This window comes from Thunnus thynnus, chromosome 18, assembly GCF_963924715.1.
Source record: "Thunnus thynnus chromosome 18, fThuThy2.1, whole genome shotgun sequence".
NCBI lineage: Eukaryota > Metazoa > Chordata > Actinopteri > Scombriformes > Scombridae > Thunnus > Thunnus thynnus.
This window is the reverse complement of record NC_089534.1, coordinates 3,411,464-3,434,009: the sequence shown is the minus strand read 5'-3', so window position 1 is coordinate 3,434,009 and position 22,546 is coordinate 3,411,464. Positions and strand designations below refer to the sequence as shown.

At 40.2% G+C, this 22,546-nt stretch overlaps 2 protein-coding genes across 2 annotated transcripts in view; both read right to left on the bottom strand.

Annotated features, from left to right (window-relative positions):
- The window catches only part of LOC137169205 (uncharacterized), a 46,288-nt gene that overhangs the window by 14,929 nt on the left and 8,813 nt on the right, over positions 1-22,546 (bottom strand). The window lies entirely within an intron of this gene.
- Positions 63-22,185, bottom strand: LOC137169166 (uncharacterized). The gene is made up of 7 exons (XM_067572189.1): positions 22,018-22,185; positions 3,280-3,603; positions 2,878-3,153; positions 2,556-2,651; positions 2,008-2,094; positions 1,889-1,917; positions 63-1,543 (listed from the first exon to the last, which is right to left on the bottom strand). The coding sequence occupies exons 1-7, from the start codon at positions 22,076-22,078 to the stop codon at positions 1,460-1,462; spliced, it is 957 nt and encodes a 318-aa protein (XP_067428290.1). The 5' UTR covers positions 22,079-22,185; the 3' UTR covers positions 63-1,459.

Below are 22,546 nucleotides of genomic sequence, written 5' to 3'. Positions count from 1 at the left end.
TAGAACTGTACAATAGAAACAACCAATTTTTTCAGGTTTTTTCTGTACAAATAATGATAAATCTGAGACAAACCTACGTTGTAAAAAGTAAAATTTTTAAATTTTTAAATTTTCCTGCTGGAACCAGTGTAAAACTGAGACTCTTAGGAACAGATTGGCCATACTTTATCAAGAAACAAGACAAAGAAAAGCTCATTTCAGTTGTGTTGAAAATTACACTATCATTCCAAGATAATGAGCAACCTATAGGTGCACTGAGTGTACTGTGCCAGGGCAAGTTAATTTTTTGACACCTCTCTAAACACAATGACAGTTGAAAGTTGCTTATTTAAGGAATAAAATAACATTTTGTGAGTAACTGCCATCTATTGGTTGTTACTGTACATGCTTTGTCCCTTTGCAGTAAAGCACTTTACATGGTACTATTGTTCAATGATATATCATTGTTGGTGAAAAAGAGTCTTACATCCTCTAGTGATTTACTCTCTGAGAAGGCTGGGAGGTATGTAATTATGTTCAGTCAATCAACAAGAATCCAGAGATTTTCTTTATACAATATCCTCTTTGTTGTTATTGCGCAGGTAAAAAATACAGGTATACAAATACAGGTATATCAACAACACACTCAATGTGTCTGCTGCTTTAGCTCATATTGTAATCAAACTATTGGAACATAGCAATTAAGTTAATCAGCATTTATTATGTATCAGTAATAGCACTGATCAGCAGTACAACAATTAAGCACTGAAAAACTTTTGGTGAAGTACAACAACAGGAACAAGCAAACATCTGCCTCTCTTTATAGCTCAAACTGAATATCAGACTACAACAAGAAAACAACTACAAGACACAAATATATTGTAACAACATGGAGAACGCACAAGCTGGATTTATTAGAGGCAGAGCTGATGTTTCATGTTCATCACCAAAATGCGGTAAAAGCCGCCATGCTTTTATATTTTACTCCATCCAACAAACATCAAGGCTACAAAATTTTGCATCACTACTTTTGTTGACTGTTGTATGGTATTAATATTTATATTACTGAAAAGTAACAATATTTAGTTTTTTGTGTGTTTTGAACTAGTTGGAGCATGTAGACATTGATCAAAAGAGGCCCCAGAATGGGCCCTTGAGGAACACGTCGTCGTTTCTGTGTCTGCTAGGACTTGTAGTTACCAGCTGACAGAACATATTCTCTATCTTACAAAAGGGACTTATTTACATCGATGTCTTTCAAACTTTTTGGTAACAGAAAAAAAAGTGACTTCCCATTTTGCAACTCTATTCACCCCTCCTCCTCCAAATGAGGAAATTTGATGACATATATGTACATTATCTCAACTGTACCATTTCTCCGGGTCGTAATTACTAAGGCCGCTAGGTTACATACAATAATTTTTGCATGAATGATATTACAACATATTTTGTCATTTTTCTTGGGAGGACAGTCTGTTGATCAGTTGAGTCTGACAGAAGCAAAAGGTCCTCCAACGTTTTCATAGTTCACCAAACATTCATTTCCATCTTCATCTTTATGTAACTATGAAAAACAACACAAGACATTTTCAATTAAATTCAATTTATTTTACTTATATAGTGCCACATAACAAAAGTTATATCATGGCGCTTTTCACATAGAGCAGGTCAAGACCATACTCTTTAATTTAAGGAGACCCAACATTCCCCCATGAGCAAGCACTTGATGACAGCAGGAAGGATTTCCCAATATTAGGGAGATTTGAGATTCTGAGATAAATTTGAACAAAGAAAAGAACTTTGTTGCTGCAGCAACACAATGCACTGCTTATTCGTCTCTAAACAGAATCACAGTAAATAGTGAACTACCACAAACATAAACATCTGAATATTCAGTTTTTAAACTCACAGCATTGTCGCCCATCTGTAGTTTGTTCCCTGAAAACACAAAAAAGAGTTTAGCTTCATCAGTAAAAATCTGAGTTCATCAAAACTTCTTGTTCATAAATGTTCTGTGAATGTTCTCACCTTTGATTCTAGTCCATATGTTGACTGACACAACAATTATTATGAGTGCAGTTAAACCCATAGACACGATGATGAACCTCAACTTAACTGCAAAGAAAATTAAAACATTAAAAAAAAATTTCACTGTTCAAATTCTTGTAGTTAAAAGATGAGAAATACAGTATATGCAGCACATGTGCTTTTTATAACCTGACAAATGTTGCATTTATCATTGCTTCATTACAATATTAGTACAATATAGTTCAATATCTGAACTGAACTGTAAACTGTGGTGCTAAGTGTATGTTGCTACAGATAGGAGGCACCAAAAATATTAATCTACACATGATATTTAGAAATATTTCTCTTCTATCTGTTTTGTACTTTAAACGTCAAAGGCGGAGAGACAGAAAGAGAGAGAACAGTGATCAACAACAAGGTTTGAGACATGTGTGTGAACACACTGACTGAGATTAACTGAATAAGAGAATATCTCCACCCATAGCCAAGACTCAGTCTGACATTCATACTTTAGACTTAGAGAGACATTCAAGTTGTTAAATCTCTACCTTGTTTTGTTTTAGGATCATTGGTTGTTGTTGTTGGTGTTGATGTAGTCAGTAATTTTGTTGTTTTTGTTGATTTTGTTGTTGTAGTGTCCTCACCTGGACATTAAAAAATGAACGAGACAGTCAGAGATGAATTGGAAGACAAAAGAAAGTTGTTTGGCTCGACTTATTTGCTTTTTCCACTTATTTCTGTTGGTAACGATGTTGTGGATTTTACATCTTCACCTGGACAAATTAAATCCCAACAAACTGTGATGAGAAAATACCCCAAAATAACCATCTACACAAGAAACAGAGAAACTAAATGAAGCAGTTTACTCACCTGAAGACTGAGGGCTGAAGGCAAACAGATGCACTTTTCCAGTGTAAAAATCTGTCACGTTACACTTGAATGACTCAGAATACTTTGACGTCTCAGCAAGATGGGAAGTTGTAAATGTCACAGTGGCAAAGCAAGAAGACTGTGACTCATTCATGTGCTGAATGTTCACATCCCAGTCATTACCCTCATACACCCACTTCACTGTCTGGTCACACTCTCCACGTGTCAACACAGTGCAGTTTAACATCACCTTATCATTGTCCTTATGTTCAGTCACTGGTGAAGATGGAGATATTGTGAGAAAAAAACAACAAGAGTCAGATTAACTTCATCACTATAATCATAATTATTGTAATTTTTCAGTATATTGTTCTAACAAAACATTATGATGTTAATACTCACTGGTAACAACAGACAGATCAACCCGATAGTCTTGACCTTGTTGTTGCCCTGATTTGTACTGTCTGCAGGTGTAAGCACCAACATCCTCAACTGTGACCTTCTTTATAACCAGAGAACCGTTCGCTGTAACACTCAGTCTGTCTGATTGATCTTTGACTTTTTCACCAATCTGTCCAAGTCTAATCAGCTCTACTGCTTTTCTTTTTGAAACAAAGATCCAGGAAGTACTCCCACATTTATCCTGAACAGTCACCACATTTTCACAAGGCAAAGTGGCATCATCTCCATCTCTGACAGTGTAGAGGGAAGTTTGTCCAGTTACTACTGTTGAGAATTTGAGAGAGAAATGGGGTAAATGAACTGAAATAAGAATTTGACTGTAGCATGAATGTTCAAAACAAACAACATATTTGACTGTCTCAGTAAAATGAAAGGTATGCAGGTAAGGTAGCAGAATTATGTTTCTGCTTTAAACAATATTAGATTTCATTTTTTGGATCTTTTTATAACTGTTAATGAAAATAGAAAATTGGAGACCATATGGTCAGTTAGTGAGATTGAGAAGAATATGTAGTAAAGAATATAACTGTCAAAATAAGGCAAAAGAAATGCCTCAGTGTTTCAGACAAAGGGTATATGACCAGATACTTATTGATCAAGCTACTGAAGAAGCTAACAGAATAGATAGGGAAGAATTATTACATCCTCCACCTTAACACACTGAAAGCAGAATAACTTTTGTATCTGAATATTGTATGGCATCTATGCAAGAGAGATTATTAACAAACACTGGAAAATCCTAGAATGTGACTCAAGTTTGAATCATTCTTCCTCCTCTAGACTGCCTTTTTGCTTCAAGAGATGCAGAAATGTCAAAGGTATTGTTGACAGTTCGGTGTATAAAAAACCAACACAAAGTAATTAGCTTAATCACCCTCATACGGGAAAAAATATGATATAAAAGAATTCATTAATTGTCTCTCAACACATGTCATTTACATCTTGAGATTCCCGTCTGGCTTAATGTATGTAGTAGGGATGTGCAGAGGACTCAGTATTCGTATTTGTATCTGTATTTGTTGCGGCAGCAAAATTATTAGGGCCTGAGCACTGAAGGTGCCATGGCACTATTGTATTTTGTGTGTTTGTTTGTTTCTTCTTTCTTTATTTATTATTACGGGATATCAGACCTAAATTTGACCTCCTAAACATGCTTAAAAACTCACCAAATTTGGCACGCACATCAGGTCTGGTGAAAAATTGGATAAAATGTAAAAACTAAAGCTGCAAGCAGCGATGAACAGTACTGTGGTGCAATTGAAGGGCTTCTGTCACAGGCATGCAGATGTCATTAGACCCGGGCTGTTTTCAGACCGTGCAAGAAGGCGATAAACATCACTTCCTTTGTCTACTATTTTTCCTGCTGCTGGGGCTGCTTTGCTGAAATTTCGTAGGGGGCGCTATTCAGCCAATTTGCATCACTGATGGAATATTGTCATGTAAACGTGTTCAGGCCGGGAGACTTATCAAACATGTAAAGTTTGGTGCAGACTGGAGCATTTACAATAAAGTTACAACAGCTTCCTCTGTTATGGCGAAATATCAAATCTCAATGGTGTTAGAAAGAGAATTTTCTGCAGGGTGAGACATGTCTGTCTTGCTCACACCTATGTCATCAAAACGATGGAAGTTTTGGGCCATTCACTTGCATTTCAATTAGTAAATTGAAAACTCTTGATGAGTTTGTATGTAAAACAAATTAATTTCCTATTTTTAGAAGTCTATTTTTAGAAAAGTAAAGATTTTTAACCCACATGACCTGGTCAAAGTTTGATTGAAATGTGTACTGTCAGGTGTGTAGAGACAATAAGTAATTGCAGCTGGACACAGAAAAATACTCATACATTTGAATGGAGAGTGTGAGCAAACCGCTTGGTGCTCGGGCCCTAATAAAGGAAAACTGCAGTACAGAGCTACAAATTTTAGTTTTGATGGTGTTTTTCTACAGCACTTTATCACTAAACTGTCACCCTCACTCCATTTTTTCCCTTCCCCTCATAGGTCATCCCCACTACTGAATTACACATATAAGACCTATAATTATTGTAAAATAAATGATAATAACATGGAATCTTACAACAAACCGCATCAAACTATATCATTGTCCCCCACCTGATGAAATTGGAGGGGTGGGGGGCAATTTTATATGCCAATAAAAAAATTTGCTTTTAAAAACAAAAACCCCTGAGTGGTGTAAAGGCTGCTTCTTTAAAGACATTTAGCATATACATATTATTTCTAAACAAAGAAGAGCTCATTTTAGCCATGGAGTGGTTCAGATGTGTGATTTTACCAACAAAGTGAAATTCAAATTTATAATATTGTTCTATTGTGACAACAGATTTATGTTCTCATCAAAAACAGACATCACATGATTTACATGTGTTTCCTATGTATTTTCTTAGTATGCAGAAATATATAAAGTAGCACAAAGCTTATAATGTGATACAGAAACAGATCAGTGCTGAATACTAGAAAGACTGAACACTAAAAACATTCACAGATCTAAAAGTGTAGGTTCACATCAGAAAGTATTACTGCACGTATCAAATACATGACTTACACACTCTTATCTATGTGCACGACATACAAAATATAATCTACAAAGCTGACATGTTAACATTAGGGGTGCAACAGATCACAAAACTCATGGTTCGGATCATATCACAGATTTGAGTCGTGGATCGGATCATTTTTAGGATCAGCAAAAAAAGGGGATACAAATAAAACTTTGTTTTCCATTTATTCTGGAACACACTTACAGCAAGAAACAGCAAGGAACTTTTGCCCATGGTCTTAAATGAAAACAACATTTAAGATGTCCAATGTTTAGATAAAATAAAATAAAATATATAAAATATTAGGCTAAATGCCCAATTATTGCAATATGAGGCATGATACCTTCCTCTTTTAAACACGGTAGTGAATAAAACAGCCTTTGTCCACATCATCAAAACTTGATGATAACTTAGAAACATGAACACACGTGTTGTCCTTCAGCTTGTTGAACAAGCCACCAAACAAACATTCACCGCTAATGTCAGTAAGCAGCTAGATGCTAATTAGCTGCTCAGCTGCAGCACATCAAACAGTGTGTAAACATACCTTCAGATGTCACTTCGGACCCGTTAGATGCTGGTTTGATCATTATCCTTCAAAATCCCTGTTAGCAAGACGCTGTCTGCCCATGACTTGTACTTACAGCAGTTTGTTTACTTTGTCTTAAATGAGACATTAAATTTTGCAGTTCATATACCTGCTGAACTGTGGGCGGCGATCTGTACAGATCACGGATCAACTACAATCAGTTACACCACTAGTTAACACTTGTTATTCTAGTCACTTTAAGCGTATTACTCAATAAACAGCTTAGCTTAAATATGAACTAAAGAAACTGTCAGAAGCAAGCAGCCAGACCTCCTGCACACTAATCATACAACATCAACAGGTGACTGGACAACCACTCAATTGAAAACGAGATCAATTCCACATGAATGTGTGAGTCCAGACATCTCACTGTAACTTCAACAAGGAAACTACCCACAACACATTATATATATATATATATATATATATATATATATATATATATATATATATATATATATATATCTACTGCATTCTTGTTAAGGAGATAAATTCACACAACAGCCACACAGAGAGACATTTAACCATCAGAGATGAAATTAGCGACCAAAGAGACAGAGAGAGAGAAGCTGTATCTGACTCAAATTATCTGATGTCTTCTTCTTTCTGTCATGGAGATGAAGTATTCATGTCATAACATCCATTTGTGGCTGTTGGTCATCTTGTTTGTTAGTTAACAGAACTTTATGGCTGCTGCTTGACCAGTCTGATATCATTAGCAACAATGACAAACAAGCTAACTCTCCTGGTTGTTTCTGCGGTTGCTTCTCTCTCCAGCCACTCCCTGGCGGTGTCCTGCTGCTGCTGCGCTGCACAGTCCAGATCATTTCTCCCATTAGCTTAACAACAGTTCTTAATAGTCCTTCCATGGATGTATAAAGAGTCCTTCAGGCTGCTACAACAAGCCAGCTGTTGCACTGGCTAACGCAAGGAGCTATCTACTGCTGCTACTCTGCCTTACAGTGGAGAGAATTAAAGATGAATTCTGGAAACTATCATTGAACCAACTCGATGTCAATACTGCATTCTGGTTGTTGATTGGTTAGGGAGGCCGTCCTCCCTTGGAGCATCATTTCACGTGTCTTTTCCAAAGAAGAGAGAAAAAATATGTTGTAAATAATACTGAGATTTGGTAATGGTTTATTTCAACCGAATATTCTTTTTTATATTTTGATCTCCCTCTTGCCCCCCCCTTCTCTGCTCTCTCTCCCCCTCTCAGTTGGAGAGGAGAATGTTAAAGTACTCTTCTTGTGAGATCTCCTCATTAATCCCATTACTTTGGCCAAATCTTACATTAAAAATCATATTTTTTTGTAGAAAATGTTGTTGCAAATCCATTGTTACAGGTTTGAAAGTGGCCAGACTTATAGTTTAGACGTCAGAAGCCTCTGTTTCACACAAAGGTCATGCCTCCCCATTGCTTTACATTGTAAGGGTGATGTGGCACTGCAACTTTCAGGGCTTATAAAATCCAAACCATTCAAGTTATTACAAAGTTTTTAACAACTTTTTTTCAGCACAGTGTCATAAGTCATGTATCAAAGTTTTAAATCGATACCAATTACGATCTCGGAGGAGATAGCGTTTGTTCGGGGGTCAAATTTGAAGCAAAGTCTTATATTGACAGACTAATTGCGGACTTCCTGTTGGATTTAGGTCAGGGGTGTCAGCATATGATTTGTAGGTCTTGATGAGACGAATAAGTCGGTTTTGGTTTGATCTCTCTACGACATTCCTACGCGCCCTGGCGGCCATTTTACTTACATAGGTGGCACTAGAGAGCACATTTTGGCACTTTGGGGGTTAATTTTTACATTTTATCAAATTTTTTACCACACCTGATGTGCGTGCCAAATTTGGTGAGTTTTTGAGCATGTTTAGGGGGTCAAATTTAGGTCTGATGTCCTGTAATAATTAAAGCTGCAAGCAGCGTTGAACGGGCCCTCGCACCCATGCATATGTCGGGGCGCGGTGTGGTCAAAGGGCTTCTGTCACGGGCATGTAGATGTTTTCAGACTCGGGCTGTTTTCAGACAGGCCAGGAAGGAGATAAACATGACTTCCTTTATCCACTATTTTGCCTGCTGCTGGGGCTGCTTTGCTGCAATTTTGTGCACTGTATGTATATAGACCTTTCTGCTGTATCCTATAAAACTGAGCTACATTCAACTGTCACATCCATCCCCGTCTTTCTTCCCTCCTTCTCCCTGTCAGTTGGAGAGTAGGATTTCTTGTGAAATATCTTCATAAATCCCATGACTTTGGTCAAATCTTACATTAAAAATCACATTTTGCATAGGAAATTTTGTCCCGAATCCATTGATAGAGGTTTGTAAGTGGTCAGAGTCATAGTTTAGACATCAGAAGCATCTGTTTGACACAAAGTCCATGTCCAGAGATTGCCTCCCCATTGATTTATGTTGTGAGGTGCAATGTGGCACAGCAACTTTCAGGGCTTATAAAATCTAAACTGTTCAAGTTATTGCAAAGTTTTTAATAACATTTGTTCACCACAGTGTCAGAAGTCATGTATCAAAGTTTGAAACCGATACCATTAACGCCTTTGGAGGAGATAGCATTTGTTCGGGGTCCAAAATTGGCGCAAAGTCGTACTTTGATGGGTGTATTGCAGACTTCCTGTTGGATTTAGGTCAGGGGTGGCAGCATATGATTTGTAGGTCTTGATGACTCGAATAATTGAGTTTTGGTTTGATCTCTCTACGACATTCCTACGGGCCGTGGCAGCCATATTAGTTACATAGGTGGCGCTCTCGAGCACATTATGGCACTTTGGGGGTTAATTTTTACATTTTATCAAATTTTTCACCAGACTTGATATGCGTGCCAAATTGTTGAGTTTTTGAACATGTTTAGGGGGTCAAATTTAGGGTTTAAGTGGCGGAATAATAAAGAAAGAAACAAAAGGAACAAATATAGGGTCTTCGCCCCTTTGGGGCTCAGGCCCTAATAAAGAAATAAACACAAGAAATACAATAGGGCCTGAGCCCAAAGGGTGGTTTGTTGTAAGATTCCATGTTGGTTTTCCTCCTGTCCTCCTCAATTTTTTGAGTCACCAGCCACCACTGGTGTGGGGGTTGAATGCAGCTCATTTTTGTAGGATATAGCAGAAAGGCCTATATACATACAGTACATTATATACAAACTTTGTATGAAGTTTGGTGTTATTATCATTTATTTTACAATAATTATAGGTCTTATATTTATAATTCAGTAGTGGGGATGGTAAAAAATGGAGTGAGGGTGACAGTTTAGTGATAAAGTGCTGTAGAAAAACACCATCAAAACTGCTGCAGTTATTTATTGTCTCTACACACATGACAGAACACATTTCAAACTTTGACCGGGTCATGTGAGTTAAAAGTCTTTACTTTTCTAAAAATAGACTTGATGAAAATTAGGTAATTAATTTGTTTTACACACAAACTCATCAAGAGTTTTCAATTTACTAATTGAAATGCAAGTGAATGGGCCCAGAGCTTCCATCATTTTGATAACACAGGTGTGAGCAAGACAGACATGTCTCGCCCTTCAGGAAATTCTCATCCTCACACCGTGGAGATTTGATGTTTCGCCATGAAAGGAAGGAAATTGCTATAACTTTATTGTAAATGCTCCAGTCTGTGTGATAAGTTAAAAGAATGATGCACTAAAAGGACCATATAAGCTTAAAAAGGACAGTACACTTAAAATGCTGTGATAAGGTTAAAAAGATCATAGTCATGAGAAACAATTTATAAGATGTGTTTAAAATGGGTTAAAAAGAAGTAGGAATTCATTATGTCAAAAGAGGTTAAAATTTTAAAAGGTCTTTAATTAATTCATTGTTCATTTCATCCTTTATTGTCAGAGGTTCAGCTATAATGGTATTATCAGTGATCCGCAAAGTAGTCTTAATCTACCAGCGTGAGATCGATTGCTTTTGTCTCCACCCACGTATCCAGGGGAACTCGCGGTGTTTTCTTCATTCGAGTAAACGCTCTCACTGAAGAAATCACTCGTATCACTCTTGTGATTATTTCTCCCCGTTTCAGGTATGTTGTCGGCATTTGACACTATTAAGGTGGTTGTAATAAATTTTCTAATATGTTTGAGTGTCAAGTGAATGTATGTGTAACATTTCAAGTGAATTAAAGTAAAGTTTGCCGAGTATGGTAAAGTGTCTGGCGAGCTAGCTCCCGCTTGTTAGCAGAGTTCAACCCGTAACTACGCCAATTGCTTCCGCCATTTTGTGAATCCAATTGTCTACATATGTAGATGTATTTTACACAGTTTTTCTATATTGTCTATTTAGTAACTTTTATAAGGTTATGAGAGGTTACTGAGTTACAGCAGTATATTATTTACCAGTAACAGTAGAGAGAATGGGAATTATGTCTCAAAGAAATACTGTATATTTGTGTAACTTGAATAGGGTATGTATGCTACTATAACCAGCTTGTTAAGCAGGGTAGCCTGTTTATTTGTTTATTTGTAGATTGTGTATATGTTCAATAATTCATTCGAGTAAACGCTCTCACTGAAGAAATCACTCGTATCACTCTTGTGATTATTTCTCCCCGTTTCAGGGGCGTAACATTTTGGAGGCACCGCTGGGATTGCTCCTTGGATGTCCGGTGTCCACAACCTGGCGGCCGAATCCTGTGGTAGCTAAATCCCCCACAATACAACCCAGGCAGGTGGTAGTGAGGAATGTGTTGCTGTTCGAGGAGAGCTGGAAGCTGGTGGTTAAGTACACGTCACCTGAGGCCAGTCAGAGATCATCAGGGACATTAAAGGCCATCCAGTTCAGAGTCAACTCCTGCACAGTAAAAGTTGCTCCTGCCCTGTCGACATGATGACAGCCTTGGAAGAGCTACAGGAAGAGGTTGTAGGAGAACTACATACCCTGACTAGAGAAAATTTGCTCGGAGTCTGTGATTTTCTTAACATCTCAGGAGAGCGGAGAGAAAATGTTGAAGGAAAGTCCCGCATATCACTAGTGACTCATGTAATGAAGTATCTTGAAAGAGAAGAAGTGGCAGAGTTAGAAGATGTCGGCATGTCAGAATTGTTGCTGCTGAAAGACAAAATTGCAGGTTTGGCCATGGGCACGGATAACGGAGCAGTACAAACTGAGGAGAATGTGGAAAGGGCAGGGACTCAGAGAGAAATAGAGGAGCAGAGAACTGTAAAGCAATGTAAAGGAGTGGAAACTGAGCAGTCCATCCCTGTTAATGCTGCTGGGTATGAGTCTCAGTGCCAGGCCCAACCTACTGTCAGCCCACCAGTCAGTATGCAGCCCCCGGTCAGTGCTCAGCTGCAGCAGCCGAGCCCATGCTGGCGCAAAGATTTCAAAATCTCAGGTCAAATAGGCGAAGCAGGCCAGAAAGATAAATTGACATTTTCTAGCCTCGCTCATCAGATTGAGAATGGACTGAACAGAGGTTATCCTGAAATAGAAATAGTAGATGCTGTAATTAGAGCTATATCTCCCGGCTCACAGTTACGCAGCTATTTGGAAGGAAAGCCCCACCTGACTCTCCCCACACTCCGACGCATCCTGCGCTCCCACTTCCAAGAAAAGAGCGCCACAGAGCTCTACAAGCAGCTAGCTTCTGAAGCACAGAACAGCAAAGACACTCCTCAGACTTTCCTCATGCGAGTTTTAGATTTGAGGCAGAAAGTACTGTTTGCTTCCCAAGAGTCAGAATCAGGGCTTAAGTATGATCCAGCGTTAGTCCAGCGCATGTGTTTACACACACTACTTACTGGTCTCCAGAATGAAAGTATCAGGATAGACATGCAGCCTCTCCTATTAGATACTGAGACCTCAGATGAGCTTCTGCTAGAGAGGTTAAATGTTGCCTGTGCTAATGAGGCTGAAAGGAGAAACAAAAGGAAGCTTAGCAACCAACAGTCAGCCACAAGTGTAAGTGTAGTGCAGTCAGAAGATAGGTCACCTGCTAAGTGCTCTGTGAAGGAAACCAAAACAGGGATTTCCCCAGAACTGTTAACAGAGATACAAGAGCTTAAGACAGGTGTAGCTTCTCTGAAAGGTCTCAGTGCAGAGATAGCCCAGATCAAAGAAACTTTACATCAGACTAGGTTCCAGCCACAGTCCTATGCCCCACCTGCAGTTAGGCCAGATAGGGACCCTCAGCCATCTGTTTCACCGCAGCAGTATTACAGCAGCTACAACCAGCCTCAAACACCTGCTCCAATGTGGCCACAGTATGGACCGAATCAGTACACCCATCACTCTGTCCGTGCTCCACGGAGATGTTTTGTCTGCCAGCAGACAGGAGCGAATGAACGCTGCATGCACTGCTACCGATGTGGAAGTGGAGAACATTTTCAGGCTGGATGCAAAATCAGAGGAATCAGACCATCCAGGGAGGCTCCTTTAAACAGGGAATGGTTACCACCACGGGACGGGTGCTAACCGTGACTAGCAAAGAGTCCCAGAAATGTGCAAATTGTGGCAGTGCAGACTCACCTGACAAATTGAAACGATGTTCATCCTGCAAAGAGACACTGTACTGTTCCAAAACATGTCAAAACCAAAACTGGGCTGAGCATAAAGGAAAATGCACTCACCTGCCAAGCGCCAGTGGAAAGGCTTCCTGCAAAAGGAAAATTGCTGATACTCCGCCCCTCCTACCTCGAGTTGGCCACCCCCGCAAAGTCACCTCGCTAGTTGGCAGGCAGTGTCTTGTTGAATGTTACCTAAATGGCCACCACCTGCAAGCTCTATGGGACACAGGTTCTCAGGTGTCGGTAATTGATGAAAGATGGAAAGAGGAATACTTCCCAACCACAAGGCTGAGAGATGTTTCAGAGATCCTTGACTCACATGATGACTTGACATTGACTGCCGCAAACGGAACTGAAATGCCGTACTTGGGATGGATTGAAACAGTTTTCCGGCTAGCCTCTGAAACTGACCAAGCAGAAGAACTGATCATTCCAGTGCTTATAATGAAAGGCTGGCACCTGTCTCATCCCATCATAGGTTTCAATGTTATTGAGCACATCCTGACAAAGACTGAAAAGACTAAACGGTATCACACAGTGAGGAAAGCTTTCCCAAGCCTCAAAAGAAACAAAGTGAGAGCTTTCATACAGGCTGTTAGCGCAGAGCAAGAAGATGAGTATGCAGTAAAAACGAAGAAAGAGGAGGTTGCAGTTTCAAAACACAGCAGCATCCAAATCAACTGTCGTGTAGCTACACAGCCTTTCAAAGAGGACATGACCATGCTGTTTCAGCCAGACCTGAACCCACAATGGCCAGATGGTCTTGAGTTTTATGACACACTAGTCAGAGTCAGGAAAGGTGTATTCCCAGTCATCACAATTGATGTTTCTAACCCAACTGACCATGACATTGTTTTGCCAGGGCGCACATTAATTGGCACAGTACAAACCATTATGACAGTCCTGCCCGCCCAGGTATTTGAGAAAGTTGCAACACCAGCCACAGTGAGTCACACCAGCATGAAGCCCACAAGTAGTGCCAGTGAACAGTGGGATCCACCAGTGGATCTTAGTCACCTTAGTGAGGATCAGAGACAGGTAGTGAAACAGATGCTCAGAGAAGAGTGTCATTCCTTCTCAAAGTCAGACAGTGATATCGGCTGTATTGAAAAGTTGCATATGACCATTTCCCTCAAAGACACTGAACCTGTCAAACGCACATATATATCAGTGCCTAGCCCCCTGTACCAGGAAATGAAGGGTTACCTCCACGACCTAATAGCACAAGGCTGGGTCAGGAAGTCAAACTCCTCATACTCCTCACCCGTTGTGTGTGTGCGAAAAAAAGATGGCACCCTTCGGCTGTGCATAGATTACAGAGACCTGAACAGGAAGACCCATCCTGATCGTCAGCCTATCCCTCGGGTCCAAGACATCATGAACAGTTTAGGTGGTAAATCCTGGTTTTCTCTCTTAGACCAGGGGAAAGCTTACCACCAGGGGTTTATGTCGGAAGAAAGCAGACCACTGACAGCTTTTGTTACCCCATGGGGACTTTATGAGTGGATTCGCATCCCCTTCGGCCTCATGAACGCCCCAGCGGCCTTCCAACGTTGTATGGAGGAGTGTTTGGAAGGACTTCGGGATAACATCTGCATTCCTTATCTGGACGACACACTGGTTTTCAGTAAAACCTTTGACAACCATGTGAATGATGTACAAAAAGTGCTGCAACGCCTCAGAGAGCACGGCATCAAACTCAAGCCAAGCAAGTGTGATCTATTCAAGCCTGAGGTCCGCTACCTGGGCAGAATAGTATCTGCAGAGGGCAGTAAAGTTGATCCAGCCGACTTCGAAGCTGTTAGAGCACTAAAAGATATCAGACCTCAGACTGTGGGCCAACTCAGGAAAATGCTTGGTTTACTCACCTACTACAGGCAGTACATCAAAGACTTTTCACGAAAAGCCAGCTGTCTATATGAGCTCCTAAAAGCAGACACAGATGAAGTCTCTGTCAACAGCAGAGAAATAAAAACAAGACTAAAGAGAGTGAGTCATGTTGTGCCCTCAAATAAACTGATCAAGTGGACAGATCAGCACCAACAGGTACTTGAACATTTGATTGACTGCCTGCTCCATCCACCAGTGTTGGGTTTCCCTGATTTCACTCAGCCATTCATTGTACACACTGATGCATCACACCAAGGTTTGGGAGCAGTACTGTATCAACACCAAGATGGCAAGCTTAGAGTCATTGCTTATGGCTCTCGTTCGTTAACGGCAGCTGAAAAGAACTATCACCTCCATGCAGGCAAGCTAGAATTCCTGGCTTTAAAATGGGCAATCACTGACAAGTTCCGCGACTATCTGTACTATGCTCCAACTTTCACTGTGTACAGTGATAACAACCCGCTCACCTACATCCTGTCGACTGCAAAGCTGAACGCAACCACTTCCAGGTGGGTTGCAGAGTTGGCTGATTTCCACTTTACAATCAAGTACAGACCAGGGAAGGAGAACAGTGATGCTGATGCTTTGTCGAGAATGCCGCTGGATGTAGAGTCACTAATGAGAGAATATTGTGAGGAACTGCTACCTAACACCATCACTGCTGCCATCCAAGCTGTTGAGGTACAGAAAGAGTCCCCTGCAACTTGGTCACTCACGGCTGTATCCATGTCAGTTTCAGCTGAAAGTGAGCCAGCCACTGCATCTATCAGCCCCATACCAAAAGAACAGCTACGAGAAGCACAAGAGTCTGATCCAGTTATCTGTCCTGTGCTAGAGTGCAAACTGTCAGGTTCCAAGCCACCAGTTAAGGAGCTGAGAGAGCTCAGTCCAAAGACGAAATGCTTGTTCAGGGAATGGGACAAATTGACAATAGATGATGATGGCGTTCTGTACAGAACTACCACTGCCCGTGAGCAACTAGTCTTGCCAGAAAGATACAAAGGAAAGGTGTTGGAAGAGTTGCACAATAACATGGGTCACCAAGGCGCTGATCGCACAGTATCCCTAGTACGTGACCGTTTCTTCTGGCCATACATGCAATCAGACATCGAGCACTATGTGACTAAGGCCTGCTCTTGTCTAAAACAGAAAAAACCCTGCCATGACACAAGAGCTCCCTTGACAAATATTGTGACAACACAGCCATTTGAGTTGATATGCGTTGACTTCCTCCATCTTGACCGATGCAAAGGCGGATATGAGTACATCCTTGTCCTTGTTGATCATTTCACGCGTTTTGCTCAAGCATACGCCACCACATCAAAGTCAGGGAAAACTGCTGCCAACCTAATCTTCAATGATTTCGCCCTGAAGTTTGGCTTCCCCTCTCGCATCCACCACGACCAAGGGGGAGAATTCGAGAATCAGTTGTTCAGTCAGTTACAGAAACTCAGCGGAGTGGCTGGGTCCAGGACAACGCCCTATCACCCGATGGGGAACGGTCAAGTGGAACGCATGAACAGGACATTGTTACAGATGCTCAAGACACTGACTGATGCACAGAAATCAAACTGGAAAGAGTCCTTGAACAAACTGGTGAATGCTTATAACTGTACACGTTGTGAAGTGACAGGCTACTCGCCATACTATCTTCTGTACGGGAGATCACCCAGGCTTCCAGTTGATATGCTCTTTGGACTGCACACAGAATCAGGCTCCAGTGACCAGCGAGACTATGTGGAGAAATGGAAACAAGGTATGGAGGAAGCCTACGCCATTGCTAACAGAAATGCTCAAAAGGCTGCTGAAAGGAGTAAAAGGTACTATGACACAAAAGTAAGGAGTTCAGCACTACAACCCGGTGAGCGCGTCCTGATCAAAAACTTGACACCCAGGGGAGGACCAGGCAAACTCCGGAACTATTGGGAGGACACAGTTCACACAGTAGTGAGACGAATGGGGTCTAACCTGCCAATTTATGAAGTGAGACCAGAAAGGGGTAAGGGATGCTCCAGAGTTCTGCACAGAAACTTGCTAATGCCCTGTGATCACTTACCTTTCGAGACATCACCAGAGTTTACAAAAAATGGAAAAGGGACACAGAAAAAGAAATACCACCCTGCATCTCAAACTCAGGAATCTGATGAGGACAGTGGAGATGAGTATGAACTCCATTATGAGCCACTCCGAGCCCCCACAGTGCCTGCAGAAAGAAAGGAAACCTTGGGTGAATCGAGGATGGCGCTTGAACATAGGCGCCCACCAGTGGAAGAGAGAATTGAAATGCCAGCTCCTGTTGCACCACAAGCACAGTCTCCTGGGGAAGATCAGCTGGAGGAGTCTAGCACACCTGCTGAAAACCTGCCTGGTGAGGAAATAGACTTACCTGTTGGAAATTTGCCTGATGAACACTCACCACATGCCTCTCCCTCGTCAAGTGCTGCTGAACCTGAGGAGCCATCCTACCAGCTGCCACAAAGAGAGAGACACCCACCGAGACGTATGACCTACGATCAGCTTGGCATCCCCTCTTGCTACAGTATCCAGCCAGCAACTCAGATGTTACCTGTCTACCATGCATCAGGACTGGTCCCATGGCTACCACCCCTTCAGCCATACTACTTCCAGCCCCCCTTCATGTATGGACTCCAGCAAACCATGAGCCTACAGACTTGACTAAGTTTGACGAACACCATGGACAATACATAGACTGTTCACACAGACCGTTGCCATGGACTATTCATGGACTGTTTCAAAACTATTGTCATGGACAATTTGCAGACTGTGTATCATTGCCATGCAAAACTAATGGACTGTTGAAAAACTGCTGATAGACAGTTTATGCATTGGCCAGTCACCGAATATGGACTGTAGCCCTGTGATTATGGACTGTTGAGTCATCAGACTGTGACCTTTGTTTGTGTACCAACTCACAGGAGCCCTTCATTGCCAAGCTCATGAGAGATTGAAAAGAAAAGGAGAGAAAATTGTTTAATTAATTGGTTTAATGTCGGGACGACATTTATTTTGTAGGGGAGTATGTGATAAGTTAAAAGAATGATGCACTAAAAGGACCATATAAGCTTAAAAAGGACAGTACACTTAAAATGCTGTGATAAGGTTAAAAAGATCATAGTCATGAGAAACAATTTATAAGATGTGTTTAAAATGGGTTAAAAAGAAGTAGGAATTCATTATGTCAAAAGAGGTTAAAATTTTAAAAGGTCTTTAATTAATTCATTGTTCATTTCATCCTTTATTGTCAGAGGTTCAGCTATAATGGTATTATCAGTGATCCGCAAAGTAGTCTTAATCTACCAGCGTGAGATCGATTGCTTTTGTCTCCACCCACGTATCCAGGGGAACTCGCGGTGTTTTCTTCATTCGAGTAAACGCTCTCACTGAAGAAATCACTCGTATCACTCTTGTGATTATTTCTCCCCGTTTCAGGTATGTTGTCGGCATTTGACACTATTAAGGTGGTTGTAATAAATTTTCTAATATGTTTGAGTGTCAAGTGAATGTATGTGTAACATTTCAAGTGAATTAAAGTAAAGTTTGCCGAGTATGGTAAAGTGTCTGGCGAGCTAGCTCCCGCTTGTTAGCAGAGTTCAACCCGTAACTACGCCAATTGCTTCCGCCATTTTGTGAATCCAATTGTCTACATATGTAGATGTATTTTACACAGTTTTTCTATATTGTCTATCTAGTAACTTTTATAAGGTTATGAGAGGTTACTGAGTTACAGCAGTATATTATTTACCAGTAACAGTAGAGAGAATGGGAATTATGTCTCAAAGAAATACTGTATATTTGTGTAACTTGAATAGGGTATGTATGCTACTATAACCAGCTTGTTAAGCAGGGTAGCCTGTTTATTTGTTTATTTGTAGATTGTGTATATGTTCAATAATTCATTCGAGTAAACGCTCTCACTGAAGAAATCACTCGTATCACTCTTGTGATTATTTCTCCCCGTTTCAGGGGCGTAACATCTGCACCAAACTTCTCCCTGCCTGAAGACGTCTACATGACAATATTCCATCAGTGATGCAAACTAGCTGAATAGCGCCCTCTACGAAATTTCAGCGAAGCAGCCCCAGCAGCAGGCAAAATAGTGGACAAAGGAAGTGATGTTTATCTCCTTCTTGCACTGTCTGAAAACAGCCCAGGTCTGAAGACATCTACATGCCCATCACAGAGGCCCTTCGATTGCGCCGCGGCCTGACGTGCATGGAGGCGCGAGAGCCCATTCAATGCTGCTTGCAGCTTTAATTTGTATTTGTATTTGAATAAAAGTGGAAAGAGGCTTTAAATCATTGATGACTGCGCTGACTACTGAGCTAAAACTTTACTCATCACCTCATTGCAGACAGATCTCTACCTATTTATACACCCATAACACAGAGACAGCACAGCGTGTAACGTGTAGAGAAGAACTTCAAAGGTTCATTTATTGCCTATTTTTCACAACCTAACTTTGTGGAAAGGAGAAGGGGAACAACAGGTTATGAAGAGTCTCTTGAGAGCACTTCACGTGTGTCAGTAGATCAGCTTTATCTCTGGGGAACACCCCCAACTCCAGGAGTGATGTCCAAATAAGAGAATGTGCATCATGTAGCAGATAGCTGGGACTCCCCTCATTGAGACCTGCTGATAGACGCAACAGCAAAGCAGAGGAGAGACACTGAGATAGCAATGTAACCGACCTGCGTGCTGGTATTTGACATGTTTTTTCTCTTCCCGAAAACAAATAATTTTTAAAATGTCTGTATGAAACAAATATTTGTAAAAAACACACTATTTGTGCTTTGCCAAATAATGTATTTGTATTCAGGCACACCCCTAGTATGTAGGCCAAACAAAACGCCGTTGAACATAAGGCTGTCATTATAAATGGAAACATGGATTATGTCATTGCTAGACACTACAAGGAGAAAAACAACAGTTGGACTACTTCCCTCAAATTTCTCTGCATTGAAAGAGTGCAGCCCAACCCAAGAGGTGGTAATTTGATCAACAAGCTGTTAAGAAGGGAAGTATTTTGGATTTATGAATTGAATACAATTGAACCTTATGAGGATTGAGGATTTGAGTTCTTTTCTGTGATATGAAAATATTAATTATATCTTTCTCTACAGGTAATTTCGACCGGTAGAGAGAGATGAGCCACTAGGTCCGCTGGCACTCACCCTTCCCATTTAGTGGTGTGGAGGGACAGCTGTAGGACCAATAGTCTGCTCTTCTAAGGAAATTTAGCTCATCCTATTCAGTCAATTGTTTGTGAGAGGTTTTTAATTAAGTTAAAATTATGTAAAATGATGTAATTCTTTTAACTCTGTGCAATATTAACCTTGGCATGTTTTTTGAAAACTGTCATTTTTTGTAATATTACTGTTATGTTCTTTGTAAAATGCTCACCTTTGAAACATGTTGAAAAAATGAAGACTGTGATAATTAGTCATGTGACCCATATGTATTTATCACACCTGCGGGTAGTAATTTTGCTGAGCGAACCCGAAGAAGCTACAGGCAAAACGCGTTGTTTGCTCCTAATAAAGTCACAGTAAATTTTGATCTTCACCTAAGATGTTCCTGCGACCAACCAGCACCTGATTGAAAATACTGGCTTTGCATTAGGAGTTCTACATTTATGTCATGTTTAATAACAGACAGGATTCATGGTGATGTTTGACATCATGCATGAACAGACAGGTGAAGAGTCAAACTTTGACTCTTGATGCTCAACGTGGTGCAACATGGTGATACTGTAGCAGCTGGGAAAGAACAAAGGTAAGGTGGTGTTTTAGTGTTCTGAGACCTGTTAGTTCCTCATTGTATCTTTGAAGGAAATATATGTGAGAAATGAAGGGGAAGTGTTTTGGTAAGAATGTGGTAACAACAGCAGCAGAGCACAAAAATTAAAAAAAATGAAAACATCATCGTGGCATTTGTGAAAGTTTGGGTACCCTACATACTCAGTATCCAGTAACACCCCCCTGGCAGATATCGCAGCTTGCAAACACTTTTGCAAGAATCTGAAACTTAAGAAGTCTTATGGTGCTCAAACTTGTGCACATGGCACAATGATGTTTTTATTTATTTTCAATTTAAGTCATAAAAATTAACTATGTGTTAATCATCACCAAGATATGTTATTTGTCAAGGGGTGGCCAAACTTTTGCATATAACTGTATATATATGTATATGTATGTTTTCGTTGTGATTTCTTATTATCATTATTGTTGTTATTGGATATGTATGTGCTTTATCCAAATGTTTCTTTTATATTCAACATTGGTATATGGGATATTTTTATTGTTGAATGAAAGTCTAAAAGAATTGGCTCCGTTTCTGATAATATGGTGTAAGTTCACCCTCTGCTGCTGGTTTTGATTTGTGTGTTTTGTTTTGTTTTGTTTTGTTTCGTTTAAGCCAGTATGGTGTTGCTCTCCAGCTAGCATCTGACTAGCTTGGTTCAAGTATTAGCAATCATTATTCTTTGTGGAAATGTACATAAGAAAGTGGTTTATACGGTGGCTGACAAGGGCAAACACGGTGCAACTTAAGAAAACATCTTCATCAATTTGACGACACAAGTGCAGCATTTAGAAAATGCGTTGCAAATACCACAACACATTACAGAAACGACAACAGTTTCCAGAGGACACTTAAGAGTGATGAACACAACAATAATTCATAAGAGAAACATTGTTAAAGAAGAAATGACGCCTCTTTCCTATCGTAGTAAGGTAGACAACAAACTACAACCTTATTCTCACCTAAACAAGCCGTCCTCCGAGCTGGACTAATAACATTGTTCTGTATGTACAGCTGATTGTGAGACGAGGGTGCAGAGACCGAAAAGACTTAAAACAATATTCAATAACCACTCTTTTAATGTCTCCTGAAATTGTCCAGTCACTGCTGTGATAAAGAGGTGATAGAAACATGAAAAATAAACCAAAATCTGAACATGACTTTTATATCTATGACAGATAGCGTGAAGAAAATTTTCAGGTTGTAGGAGTCTACTAAATTCATTAGGTGAAAAACATGGCTATTTTAATCAAATAAAATGTTCCTGGTATGTTCTATGTTTCCTTACCTGTAATCTGAAGCTCCAGTATAAGAAATAAAGACATTTTAATCCATCTGAATTCAGCCATTGTGCCTCTCTGTCTGCTTTTTCTGCTCCTGCTCAGCTATTAACTGTCAGAGTCTCTGAACGTGTGCGTGTTGAAAATAAATTTCTCACTTCCTCATGGAGACTTGCCTAATAAGTTTTCTGAAACTGTAATTTGGTAATAATTGCATTTTCACATTTCACCATCTTTGTAGAATTATACAGCATTTCACTTACGTAAAGGTGGTTACTTCAGAACAATGAGAAACAATTTGACCATTTTTTTTAAATGATTAGGAAACTATAGGACCCATGAAGTAAAATGTTACCAAGATGTTCTAAAAAATACAGCAGCAGATGAGGAAGCTGTGATTCAGTGCCACTGGTGTGTTGTCAGACCACTTCTCTGACACAAAGAAGAAACAGGAAGAGTGTGTGATGTATTTGCTTTAATCTCTCCCTACATACAATATAATGCAACAAACATTTCTAAGAAAATCTGAAAGAAGCA

Coding starts and splice junctions, on each gene's coding strand:
- LOC137169166 (XM_067572189.1), bottom strand. CDS start 22,078: ATGGCTGAATTCAGATGGATTAAAATGTCTTTATTTCTTATACTGGAG. Junction 3,604..22,017: donor ACTGGAGCTTCAGATTACAG/GTAAGGAAACAT, acceptor AATTCTCAACAG/TAGTAACTGGACAAACTTCC. Junction 1,918..2,007: donor CATATGGACTAGAATCAAAG/GTGAGAACATTC, acceptor TTGTGTTTTCAG/GGAACAAACTACAGATGGGC.